Source organism: Nycticebus coucang, chromosome 4 (genome assembly GCF_027406575.1).
Source record: "Nycticebus coucang isolate mNycCou1 chromosome 4, mNycCou1.pri, whole genome shotgun sequence".
Taxonomy (NCBI): Eukaryota; Metazoa; Chordata; class Mammalia; order Primates; family Lorisidae; genus Nycticebus; species Nycticebus coucang.
Window position 1 is genome coordinate 87,589,727 of NC_069783.1, and position 13,609 is coordinate 87,603,335.

The 13,609-nt window shown below is 40.7% G+C and overlaps 1 protein-coding gene across 3 annotated transcripts; it reads right to left on the reverse strand.

Moving 5' to 3' along the window:
* Positions 1-1,164: 1,164 nt before the first annotated feature.
* Positions 1,165-9,911, reverse strand: IL36G (interleukin 36 gamma). Of its 3 annotated transcripts, none has more exons than XM_053590025.1 (5): positions 9,846-9,911; positions 9,354-9,400; positions 8,779-8,883; positions 7,971-8,110; positions 1,165-2,927 (listed from the first exon to the last, which is right to left on the reverse strand). In XM_053590025.1, exons 2-5 carry the CDS (start codon positions 9,379-9,381, stop codon positions 2,922-2,924), a joined length of 279 nt encoding a protein of 92 aa, XP_053446000.1. In that variant the 5' UTR covers positions 9,382-9,400; positions 9,846-9,911; the 3' UTR covers positions 1,165-2,921. The 3 variants fall into 3 exon arrangements, with proteins under 3 accessions (XP_053446000.1, XP_053445998.1, XP_053445999.1); XM_053590023.1 differs by having other exon boundaries at positions 1,177-4,467; XM_053590024.1 differs by lacking the exon at positions 1,165-2,927 and adding an exon at positions 4,476-4,771.
* Between the last annotated feature and the right edge of the window lie 3,698 nt (positions 9,912-13,609).

Here is a 13,609-nt window from a genome sequence, read left to right on the forward strand (position 1 = left end):
ACAATCAACAAAGTGAAGAAATAACCTACAGAATAGGAGAAAATATTTGAAATTATACATCTGACAAGGGGTTAATACCAAAAAATATACAAGAAACTCAAATACCTCAATAGCAAAAAAAACAACAAATTTTAAATGGCCAAAAACCTAAATAGACATTTCTCAAAAGAAGACATACAAATGGCCGAAAGGTATGTAAAGAAATACTCAACATCCCATTATTGTTGAGTAAGGGTATATGTGAATCTTAGTAAATGTGGAATGTAAAGGTCTTAGCAAAATAACTAAGAAAATGCCAGGAAAGCTATGTTAACCAGTGTGATGAAAATGTGTCAAATGGTCTATTAACCAAGTGTATGGTGCCCCATGATCATACTAATGTACACAGCTATGATTTCATAAAAAAAAAATTAATTAAAAAAAAGAAATACTCAACATCACTAATTGCAAGTGAAATGTAAATTAAAACCACCATGAGCTATCACCTTATCCCAGTTAGAATGACTATTATAAAAAAAAAAAAAAAAAAGATAACAAGTGCTTTCAAGGCTACAAAGGGGAACCCTTGCAAACTCCTAGCAGCATTTAAGCCATTGTGAAAAACAGTATGGAGGTTCTTCAGAAAGTTAAAACTAGAACTACCATTATGATTCCACAATTCTACTATCCAAAGGAATTAAAATCCACTATGTCCCAGAGATGTCTGCATTCCCATGTTTATCATAGCACCATTCACAATAACCAAGATATGTAATCAACCTAAGTGTCCATCAACAGGTGAATGGATAGAGAAAACATGGCAGATACACACAATAGAATACTAGTTATAGAATACTAGAACACTAATAAAAAAGACTGAAGTCCTCCCAACTGTGACAACATGGATGAATCTAGAGGATATTATGTTAAATGAAATAAGCCAGGCACAGAAAAACAAATACCATATGATCTCACACATATGTGAAATCTAAAAAAGTTATCTCCTAGAAATAGAGTGTAGAATGGTGGTTACCAGAGGCTGAGGTGGTTAGTGAGGAGGAGGGAATGGGAAGATGTTGGACAAAGGACACATAATTATAGTTTACACATAGAGGAGAAATAAACTACAAGAGACCTATAGTGTACATCAAGGTGACTATAGTTAATGATGATACATTGTATTCTTGAAAAATGTAGGGGAAAAAATGTAGAAGGTAGATGTTATGTGCTCTCATCACAAAAAGAATAGCCATGTGAGGTAATGTGTTTGCTAATTAGTTTGATTTAACCATTCCACAATGCATATAAACTTCAAAACATCCTTTGATACCCAATAAAAACAGACACGTTATCTATTTAAAAACAATTTCAAATTTAAATTGTTTAAAATTTGAAAACATATAAAAATGAAACTTAAACATTTTTTAAAACTAAAAAATTAACCCCCAAAAGGAAATCTTTTAAAAATAGAAAGACATCACATTAAATTTATGCTTGTGGGTTTTTTATTGGCATTCCCAGTAAAGAATCCAGTCTGACTATCCAGAAGCAGAAAAATAAAAAAAATTAGTTACTTATGCTACTTTGAAGAATGTATTTAAGCAAATGGCATTTTCTACATTTGTAGTGTTAGAATCAAAATAAAGACATCTATTATATACAGACTCAGATCTGAGCTATATATTCCTACAGTTATACCCATAATCAGTTATTTAATTTCATCAGAATATATAAGGCCTAACAATTAAGTTTGTGAACTTGCCACCATACAGCACTGTACAAACAGCTCAGTAAGGTTTCATAACCTTGGTATATCAGTGATTCGCAGCTGTGATTGTGTTGACATGCAGTAGTGTCTTGCTGAGTGGCATTCATTATTGTTGTTGCATGTTATTGCTATTGACTAGCTCTGATGGTCATTCCAGAAAAATAGTTCCAAAATTGCTTTGAAGGGTGGCTTAGTCATTGGCACCAGTGCATAGCTTCCTAAGGGGAGTACTTCAAAGGGAACCATAGGGATATTCAGTAATAAGGTATCTAGCACTTTCTCCAGAATGAATTTAGTCTCCAAGATGAACTTAATCTTAATTGTCAGACTTTGTATCATCTAAAGATGGCTGGTGGGAAAGCAAGGCTTTCTGTTCTTAAAAAAGAACCAGAGTAAAAGTGACACTGGGAAAGGGAAAAAAACTGTTTACTGCAATTTTTGAAGGAAGTATGTGGATGGTGAGTATGCCTAAAAGGAAAACACCAAAAGAAGCAGGGAAAAAGAAAATCTGTGAGACTGTCAAAAAAGCAGTCAAAGAGTGGTACCCTTTTACATATTAAATTTCCCACCCCTACTCCATCACCTTGAATCAAGGACCTTCTATCCCCAGCTAAGCACCAGTTCCTTGCCCACCCACTGTGACAGCTTCATTCAACTACTCTTGTTAATTTCAGTTTCCTCTTTTCTTTATTTCATTTACATCTGTTTTAGCTTTATTGTTGTATAAATATATGAAGTTTATATTTATATTCACATAGACAAATAGAATTTAATTTAACATAGGAATGATTTTTCTTTAAAAGGTCCTACCCCTAAAAAGGGTCTATTTTTATTATACACACTGAGGGAGGCATACTGACAACATACAGAGACCATGGAGAACAGAAAACAAAGCAAAACAGAATCAGATCAGTTCATACTAATCATGCAATCTTGGGTAAGACTCATGAGCTCTGAGACCTGTTCATATCTACGGGAGAAGACCCTGTAATCTGGCATTTGGGTGCTGAAGTCACTTGTTCAGTAGATGTCTGTGGGCTGGACAGCATCAGCTTGAGAGGAGAGCCTTACCTCACCCCATCTCTCCTGTTTCTTGAGCCCACATCCTGTTCTTCAGTTGCCACAAAGTCAGTGCTTCCTTTTCATCGATGAAATGTGTTAACAGTGGTCCTGATCAGTACTAGAGTAAAAGTGACATGGGGAAAATATAGGTAAAAATACATTGGGAACTAGAAACTTTAAGACAAAGACCTCTGACCAAGCTGCCACTTCTAGGTTGAGTTCCATCATTTATATATATTTTTTCCCATATTATTTTTATTTCAGATAAATATAAGTGCACATATGACTAGGTTTCATTGTTTGCATTTGTTATGTAACGTCCAAGTTGTATTTAAGTCCTTCAACCAGGAGATGTGCCATATACCCCTACACTGAATTTGTTAGGTGGGAGCTTACCAGGCCACCTTCACCACTTTTCCCCTCTGCTCTTCTTCAATTTAATTCTCTTGTGTGGGCCTGTAATTTTTCATCTACTAGTTTCAAATTACTATTGCATACATGAAGGGCTTGATTTTTCATTCTTGAGATATTTTACTAAGGAGAATATTCTTCAACTCCATTCAGGTAAATATGAAAGATACAAAGTCTCCATCTATCTGAATGGTAATCCATGGTATTTATATAGCACAGTTTATTGATCCATTCACTGGTTGATGGGCATTTGGGTTGTTTCCACATCTTTTCGATTGTGAATTGAGATGCTATAAACATTCCAGTATAAATATCCTCATGATAAAATTATTTTCTTCATTCTGGGTAGATGCCTAGCAATGAGATTGCAGAATCAAATAGAAGGTCTACTTTTAGCTCTTTGGGGATTCTCTATACTTCTTTCCAAAAAGGTAGTAGTTTGCAGTCCCACCAATGGTGTATAGGTATTCCCCTCTCTCCACACCCATGCCAGCATCTGCAGCTTTGGAACTCTGTGATGTGGGCCATTCTTATTGGGGTTACGTGGTATTTAAAAGTGGTTTCAATTTGCAGCATTTCTCTAATGATTAGGGATGATGGGCATTTATTCATGTGTTTGCTGGCCATTCATCTGTCTTCTTGGGAGAAGTTTCTGTTCATATCTCTTGCCCAGTGATTAATTGGGTTGTTTGTTCTTTTCCTTTTTCTACTTATTTTTTTTTCCTTTGAGGCAGAATCTCACTCTGTAACCCAGGCTAGAGTGCTATTAGCATCATCATTGCTCACAGTAACCTCAAACTCTTGGGTTCAAGCAATCCTCCTGCCTCAGCCTCCCAAGTAGCTGGGACAACTGGCGCCCAGCTAATTTTTCTATTTTTAGTAGAAACAGGGGTCTCTCTCTTGCTCAAGATGGTCTCAAACTCCTGACCTCAAGTGGTCCACCTTGGCCTCCCTCAGTGCTTAGATTACAGGTGTGAGCCACAATGCCCGGCCTGTTTTCTCCTTTGTTGATGCTTTTCTTGAGTTCGTTGTAGATTCTGGTTATTTATGTTTAAGTCAAAGGCAGTATTGAATGATTGCCCTTGATCTGAAGTGAGGAAGAGGGGCTGTTTTCCCTTGGAGGAGGCAATGAACCATCCAGGGAAGGCCACAGACTCGAAGGTGGAGGTCCTTCCAGTCTTGACACGGTAGAAAAGAAAGGGCTTCACGGGCTTGTCTTGGTTGTACAGTTCCATGATCTTCTGCTCCTAAAATGTGAGTGAGAATATCCATAAGGAGAAATAGAAGTTGTTTGAGATGTTCAAAGTTATTTGCACGTGACCAACAAAAGTTCCAAAGTTCCAGAAAGCCTTGTCCCTCTACTGGAGCAGGCCTAGAAAAACACACTTCAAAGAAGCAACAGAGTAAAGACACATGAAATTTCACCTTCCCTGCCTCCACCCTTAGATGCGGAGATGGCGTAGGAAGGATACAAGGAACCATTTAATGAACAAATGGCCATACTTGAACAATAAATTGGGATTCTCCTCACATAAGATGCAGAGGAATGACCTGGAAAACACAACAGTATGCAAATTGGCAGCAATAAGCCCAGGATCTCCCTTAACAATGCCACAGCAATGAGAGGCTTTACCCTCCAAGCATAATTGCTATAGCAATTAGGACCAAAAAATTGCTATAGCAAAAGGACAGCCAAGTAGGGGTATGAGTCTCTGACCAATTGCCAAAAATACAAGAAAGATAAAATACAATGAGAAATACATAAGAGGCCTAACAAATCAATTAATTTGTACCAAAGGACCAAAGTAAATAGAGCAATCAAAAAATTCCTTCTACATTTTATACAGAAGTATGTTTTATGTGTATGTTTATATTATATATGCATATAAGTATATATAGGTAACATAGGTATTTCTTTTTATTTTTTTTTTCTTGAAACAGTCTCACTCTGTCACCCTGGGTAAAGTGCTGTGATGTCATAGCTCACAGAAACCTCAAATTCTTAGGCTCAACCAATTCTCTTGCCTCAGTCTCCCAAGTAGCTGGGACTATAGGCACCTGCCAAAATACCCAGCTATTTTTTCTTTTTTAGTAGAGATGAGGGTCTCACTCTTGCTCAAGTTGGTCTCAAACTCTGAGCTCAAGCAATCCACCTGTCTCAGCCTCCCAGAATGCTACAATTACAGGCATGAGCCCCCACCATCCAGAATAATAGGTATTTTTAAGGAGATTACATCTATGCAAGATCTCAAAAGAGGCATATAAATAGTCTTTAATTCAGCCACATTCTACCCTCAGCAGAAGAGTTCCCCTTCCATAGGGTTCCTTTACACAGTTAATGGCTTCCAATTAATCAATCTAATTCTTTGGATTAGAAACCCAGGAATCATCCTTGATGCTCCTTTCTTTGGTTTCCTAACATGTAATTTAGGGTCAAGGCCAAAATATTTTCTGAGGTTTTCAAAATATTACCTAAGCTGAGATACTTCTTGTACCCCCTACACACACACTGACAACCCCCAAACCAAGATATCAGCAACTCTAATCTAGACATTTAGGATGATCTTCCAATTATTCTCCTTGAACCTGCTCTACCCTCTACTAATTCACAGTCCCACACCTCCTTCTCCCTCCTCAGCTTCAACATATTACTTACTGAGAAAACTGAAACAATAAGGAGAGGACTTCCTTAAACACCCACAACATGGCTCCCAGAACATCACACCTGTGCCTTCCTGTCTGAGAAGGTCTGGGTGGGCAGTTCCACCTGCACTTACCAACTTAAAGGCATTCATCTCTCCCTGCTTTTCTGTGCTTCACTAGTTTTGCTTGTTCTACACAATCATTTCAATTGGCATACTGCTGTCATTTCTACAAAGCTGTTAAAAAAATAACAGCTTTGATTTCCTACCACACCACTGCCAATGCCCCTTTGCAAAATTCCTTACAATATGTATCTACATTTTCTGTCTCTGATTTCTCTCTTGTAATTGCTCTCTTTAAACTCACTCCATCCAGGCTTTTGCCACTATACCGACATTGCCCTTAGTAAAGTCCCCAATAACCCACACATGCCCCTTCTGAGCACTAAGGCACACCAGAAGAGCAGTTAGTCCAGTCAGTAGAACAAAGCAGAAAGTATCAGTCTGTCCTCATTTTATGGGTCACACTCTGTCAGCAAATTTTATTGTTTCCACTTAAAATACTTCCAGAGTCTGATCCACTTCTCCCCACTTCTGCTACTATCCTCAACCATCAAATCACATCTAAATCACTTCACAGCCCCCTAAAAGATTTTCACCCTTGCCCTACCATCTATGATCAATTAGGAGCTACAGTGATCCTTTTAGACCTAAGTCCTCTCACATCAATCTTCTGTTCAAAACATTCTAAAAGTTTTTCATTTCACTCAGATTTCAAGACGTCCTTCCAGAGGATGGCAATGCCTGTCGTTGTCTTCCTTTATCTCACTGGACTCTTCTTTCCTTGATTCACTCCTGCACACCTGTTTTCATTGGATATCCTCCTGGAGAACTTCTCGTGCCCTCTGCTCCCCGTGACCACCCTACCATCACAAAGACTCCCACTGTGCCATCCACTCTTGACCCCTCTCTGTTTCTGGCACTCCTCTAATTGTTCTTTTCTCAGAGACATGGCACTCTTTAACACAAATTTACCAACTATTACATTTATTATTTGTGGTTTCTCTCCTTGCACTAGACTCCAAGCCCATGCAGTGAGGGCCACTTGCCATTCTGTGCACAGGCGTATCTCAAGTGCCCACACAGTATTGGAGACCAGCAAGTACCCACATGTTTGCTGAATTGAATTGAATTGAGTAGAATTGAACTGAATTAAACAGAAGTTTACTGAATAAGAACAGACAGTCATTAAAAAATAGAAGAAGAATCAATTAGAAAGCTTGGGGACTAAAATAGTGAAGATTAAATTTTTAGGAAATGCTATATAAAGTGATTTAGAAGACAAGAAATGTAATCATGAGCTGGAAGAACAAACCAAGAAATTCTCCCAGAGTGCATCACCAAGATAAAAAAAATAAAATGAAAGGGTAGAAAGTAAGGAAAATTAGATGAGATGTTGTCAGATATTGAAGTGAGATCCAGGAGTTGTAGTAACAGATGAATAGGAATCCAGAAGGAGAACAAGGAAGAGAATAAATACACTTGCAGAAAAAATGCTGAGATTTTTTTCAAAATTTCAAAAACATAGGTGTCCTCAACTAGTGAGTGGCAGGATAAATTAAAGAAAAGTCTATTGTATGCATGTAACTTGAAAGGAGCTAGACATAAACATGGTTAGGAAAATGAGCAACTGGACATAGTGGCTCGTGCCTGTAATACCAGAAACTTGGGATGTTGAGGCAGGAAGATCACTTGAGGCAAAAAATTCACCTAGACAACATGGTGAGACCTTGTCTCTTAAGAAAATAATAAAAATTATCTAAGCATGGTGGCATGCACCTGTAGGCCCAGCTACTCAAGAGGCTAAAGTGGGGGGATTTTTTGAGCCCAGGAGCTCAAGGCTGCAGTGAGCTATGATCATGCCACCGCACCTCAGCCTGAGTGACAAAGAAAGACCACGTCTATAACCACCACCCCCCAAGAAAAGAAAGGAAAAGAAAATTTAAAACAATAATACTCTTTCTTAATTCTCAAATTAGATATTCTGCCAAATACTTCTATAAGAAAAAATGGTGATTTTTTCCATATCGTTCTTCGTAATCACTCACCTTCAACTTCAGTGAGGGCTGTCCTCCAGCATCCTCACAAAACAGACACATTTCTGGATTCTGGATTCCCAAATAAATGGGATCCCCTTTGCCTTGCTCAAGAGCCTCCGGATATTTGCATGTGGTAACAACGACAGTGACTATAAGGATGACGGTAGACAGTGTCAGTTTCCTTCTGAATTCAAAAAATACTGTGATTGCTCAGGGCAATATTGTCCAAATGAGTCTGGAAGAGACCTGAAGAACGTAATCCCTGCTACCTCAGCTTCCCTCCCCTAGATGGCTAGCTATCATATACATTTGATTATTAACTTATCCGTTCATACTGTGTGCCAACCACAGAAAGTTTAAGAGATTACACATCCAGCCTTTGTGATTTTCACACTTCTGCTTGAACACCTGGAGATGGGAAGCCCCTACGTAAAGCCACTCTTCTAATCCCTAGAGAGCTCTGTCTATTAGCAAGATATGCCTAATGTGATGTTAAAAATCTATCTTCCTGTGGTATTCATCCACCTACTCCTTTCAGGACACCTTGAGGTGATGCAGAACAAGCCATTCTTCTTCTATATAAGGAATTCACATCCCTGAAAGCAGCTCTCCTGTTCCACAGGAGGCTCCTGTCCCATCTTTAATTTCTCTACCCTAGTCTAACATGAACTTCCCTCTCACTTTTCCTCCTGGCAGGTGTGAAACTCCCACAATCTAGGTGGGCCCCATTGCAAAAACACACTTTCACAAAAATGCTGGTACCAGCATCCCAGCCACACAGTTCAAGGGGCAAGGCTCCCACAAGATGACCACTCACCTGGAACTACACTGTCACTCCGAGGAATTGCCACAAGGGTCTCACCCTGTAAGACCCACACCTGCTGACTCAAATCGCTGACGTTCCCAGTCACAGGCCTTGAGACTTTTTGGATGAAAATTAGGAATTAGGAAACATGATAATCAAGACATCTATGCTAGGAGAAAGGTCATCCAAGCCAGACCTTTCATTAAGGAGGTCTGGGCTTGACACACCAAAACTGGCAGCACTCATATCACCCATCAGCCTCGCCTTTTTTTCCAGTAAAATTGTGGGCTTTGGTGAGGAGTGCAAGGGCTACGAAGGGAGGTCACTGGTAATTACAGAGTGGGTATTAAAGCCTCATAGTAAATGTGTGTCAAGGCCCAGCTACTGTTTTCTTTTCTATGCCTACTCAATACTTGGCCTACTCAGTACTGGGGACTGGGGCCAGGTCAGTGCCTAAGCAAGAGTTCCCACCCACCAGAAGCCCAAGGTCCAGTGAAAGGTGGATAGTGGGAGGGGCTATTTATAGAAGAGCAGAGAATGCTGGGGTATTCAGAGAAGATAGCTGTGAGGGTCCCATCCACTCTCACCAGATTGATGTCTTGAAGTGTCTGTCATAGTGAGGTTGTCTCTGCACCTGTGAAGACAGATAGGAGAGATGAGCCACAGGAGATGTCTTTGAGGCCTTCCAGGATACTAGGAAGATGTGAACCACATCTGATACAAAACTTCAAGGCAGCTTCAGGGAGGGAAATCAGGCAGAGAGCCAGCTAATACTAGTATCTTCCCTAGGATTCAAGGCCAGCCATGAATTTTGACCTTAAATACCACCCCCCCTCCAAGCCACTAATGCCAGTGTTTCCTCACCCCAAGGGCCCCCTCCCCATCATGGGCATCATTTCTCCCTACAAGTAGGCAAGGGTCCCATGCCAGGGCAGCTCTGCCAGGATCCCAGCAACTCCCCAGTGAGAAGCAGCCCCACACAGAACAAGGCACAGAGTGGGCCTGGCATGGCCCCTCCCCTCCCTTCCTTGAACCCCAAAGCACAGAAAAGAGGGATAGATCTAGAGTCAGAGAGCTACCCAGGGCCTTTATCAAAACTCCAGTAGACTGAATTGCAGTTTCAGCAGCTCCCAATATTAGTGCTGGGCTGTGACAGACCTGGATCATTTATTTTGAGATGAACAGAGAGGGAGGCCCCAGCTTCCTGGGTGGGTGTGACAAATGGACAGGCAGCCTGGAAGAAAAACCGGTTCCTCCTGCCAGAAGATCCTCTGAGGTTCAGGTGAAGAAATCCCAGAATGAGCAGGTATATGACCTATCCAGGCTCCCTGAGAAATGAGTACCAAGCCAAGGCCCACGGGTCCCAAGTACCACAAGGAAAAAGGGTTGATGACAGATACTACATTTCTCAGAAAGGGGAGAATAAGGGACTTTCCCAGAGCTCAGTTCTTCTGCCATGTCACTCTGGGGTTGGGACTAGAAATGTCTAATGCCCTCATGTCAGAGACTTGCTCTCCTGAGACTGCGAGCCTTGCCCTGTAGAGTCATTCTGAGGGCATCCTGTAAGAGCAGAATCACCTGTGTGCTTCAGGCAGGGTCCCTATGGCTGGCATGTCTGGACATCGAGCTGCCCCACCTAAGGCCACACCTGAGTGGAGGGCCAGGCTGAAGAGGTCCTCAGAGATGCATCTCTACCCTCCTAGGGAGCCATGGGGACTGAGCAGATTGCTCTTTTCTCTGATGCAAGTATGATCCCAAGTACCCCCCAAAATTCAGTGGACTCCAAAATTGCCTAAGGAATAGAAAAGTAGGCAGTGATTTCTTTAAAAACTGAGCCCCATAGCTCAGCGCTCCTAGCACAGTGCTTATGGCACCAGCCACATACGCTGAGGCTGGCAGGTTCAAACCTGGCCCAGGCCAGCTAAACAACAATGACAACTACAACCAAAAATAGCTGGGCATCGTGGCAGGCACCTGTAGTCCCAGCTACTTGGGAGGCTGAGGCAAGAGAATCACTTGAGCCCAAAAGTTTGATGCTGCTGTGAGCTGTGATGCAACAGCACTCTACCGAGGGTGACAAAGTGAGACTCTGTCTCAAACAAAACAAAACAAACAAACAAACAAACAAAAAACTGAGTCCCAATCACTCTGCCAGACTTTAGGCTATACTACAAGGCCATAGTGATCAAAACAGCATGGCATTGGCACAAAAATAGAGACACAGACATTTGGAACCAAATAGAAAACCATGAGATGAAAACTACCCCGTTTCCCCGAAAATAAGACAGTGTCTTATTTTAAGGTGTGCTCCCAAAGATGCGCTAGGTCTTATTTTCAGGGGACGTCTTATCTTTCCTGTAAGTAGGTCTTATTTTCAGAGAATGTCTTATTTTCGGGGAAACAGGGTAACATCCCACAGCCACCTGATCTTTGATAAACCAAATAAGAACATACACTGGGGGAAAGAATTCCTATTCAATAAATGGTGGGAAAACTGGATAACCACAGATAAAAGATTGAAACTGGACCTGAACCTTTCACAACTTACAAAAATTGATTCAAGATGGATAAAAGATTTAAATCTAAAGCATGAAACAACAAAAATTCTCAAAAAAAGGTGTGGGGTGAAGATATAGGCCTGGGGAAAGATTTTATGAAGAAGACTTGCATGGCAATTGCAACAACAAAAATAAACAAATGAGACTTAATTAAACTGAATAGCTTCTGTACAGCTAGGGAAACAACAACCAAAGCAAATAGACAACTTTTGAATGGGAAAATATGTTTGCATCTTATGAATCAAACAAAAGCTTGATACCTACGATCTACAGCAAACTCAAATTAATCAAAAAAAAAAATACCCAACAATCTCATATATCACTGGGCAAAAGACATGAACAGAACCTTCTCTAAAGAAGACAGACAAATGGCTAACAAACATATGAAAAAATGTTCATCACCCCTAAGCATCAGAGAAATGCAAATCAAAACCACCCTGAGATATCATCTAACCCCAGTGGGAATGTGCCATATCACAAAATCTCAAAGCTGCAGATGGTATGGATGTGGAGAGAAGAGAACACTTTTGTACTGCTGGTAGGACTGCAAACTAATACAACCTCCTTGAGTTCCTCAAGGAACACAAACTAGACCTCCCATTTGATCCTGCAATCCCATTACTGGGCATCTACCCAGAAGAAAAAAAAAATCATTTTATCATAAGGTCATTTGCACTAGCCTATTTATTGCAGGTCAATTTATAATCGCCAAATTGTGGGAACAACCTAAATGCCCACCAATCCAGGAATGGATTAACAAACTGTGGTATATGTATATCATGGAATACTATTTTTTTTTTTTTTTTTTTTTTGGTTTTTGGCCGGGGCTAGGTTTGAACCTGCCACCTCCGGCATATGGGACCAGCACCCTACTCCTTGAGCCACAGGCACCGCCCTATCATGGAATACTATTCAGCCATTAAAAGAAATGGATACTTTATATCTTTTGTATCAACCTGGATTGAGGTGGAACACATTCTTCTTAGCAAAGCATCACAAGAATGTGAAAGCAAGAATCCAATGTACCCAATTCTAATATGCAGGCAGTAGATGACCTAATATATGCTGGGGGTAGGGAGATAAAGGATGAAGAGAAGGGAGAAGAAGGGGATTGGAGGGGGGGTCACGGTGTATAGCACAGTTCTTGAGAGTGGGAAACAATTAAAAGAGGGACTTTACGTAACCAAGGCAATCATTGTAACCTAAGTCTCAATGAATCCCAAATAATAAAAAGAAACTGAGCTCTGTACCCTAGTTTATCCCCAACCCTCTGACCTAGTAACGCAGGACATTTATAGGTTCCTGAATTAAACATCAATGGTAATTTTGTATATCATGTTTATACACCCCATCCCATATGTTATAATCGAGCATGAAAATTTGCTGAGGCCCAGGTTACCTACAGCTACCTATCTATAAGGAGGAAAATCACAGAGACCAAGAACAAGCTTTCTAAATAAGCTCTTCCATGATACCCTCTTCCCAGCTCTGGAAAGTAGCTCCTTGCCCAGCTTCTTCTACTCTGCACCCTATCTCCTTTCTGGCCTTGGAGGAACATGGTCCTTCCAAGCTGATGCTCCAAAACTGTCACTTTTGGCTTCCAGTTGATCTGTTACCCTAGAAGAATGTGATCATGAATTCAGATATACTTTTCTTCAAAGTCAGGCTTAGCTAGCATCCCCTCCCTAAGCCCCATGGATCCCTGAGAAGTTAAAGGCCCTCTGTCACATATCAGTCAGCTTCCCCCTTTGTTGGTATGCTCACCAAAAGATAGCATCTAGAAGTCTCCATCCTCTGACCCCCAAATCCCTTAGGCCTCTGTTTTATCTAGGACGTCATTTGAAAGTAGAACCCACACTAGGAATTGCACACAAAGGGAACTGAATACAAGCAATTGGGAACACCTATGTCAGAAGACCAAAGAGTAAAAAGGAATTGCTGTGGTATCCCAAATAATAGAAAGGAAGGAAACAACAACAACAACAACAAAACCCTAGTAGCTCAAAGGAGGTATTTAGTAGGACCGATGCCCAAAGGGTATCGGGTTCTCTGCCAAATGGATGCTCAGACCTCTGAAAAGAGAGCCCAGTCTGGTGACTGCATGGACTGTGAAAGTGGAGGGAAAGGGTCAACAAGGAGAAGCTCCAAAGTGCCAAGGGATACCTAAAGATGCAGTTTCACTGAATCAAAAGCCTATGGGTATAATTTGAATTTTCCATGCCTTGATGAAGGTTGCAAAAGTATATGCAGTATGGTGACATATATCCTCTTTAGCCTCAGCCTCT

Excerpts from the sequence above, each read along its gene's own strand:
- IL36G (XM_053590023.1), bottom strand. The coding sequence starts at position 9,381 with ATGACAGACACTTCAAGACATCAATCTG. Across the intron at positions 8,884-9,353 it reads CACTTCAAGACATCAATCTG|TCTCAAGGCCTGTGACTGGG; the intron begins GTGAGAGTGGAT and ends TCATCCAAAAAG. Across the intron at positions 4,468-7,970 it reads AGCCCTCACTGAAGTTGAAG|GAGCAGAAGATCATGGAACT; the intron begins GTGAGTGATTAC and ends CTCACATTTTAG.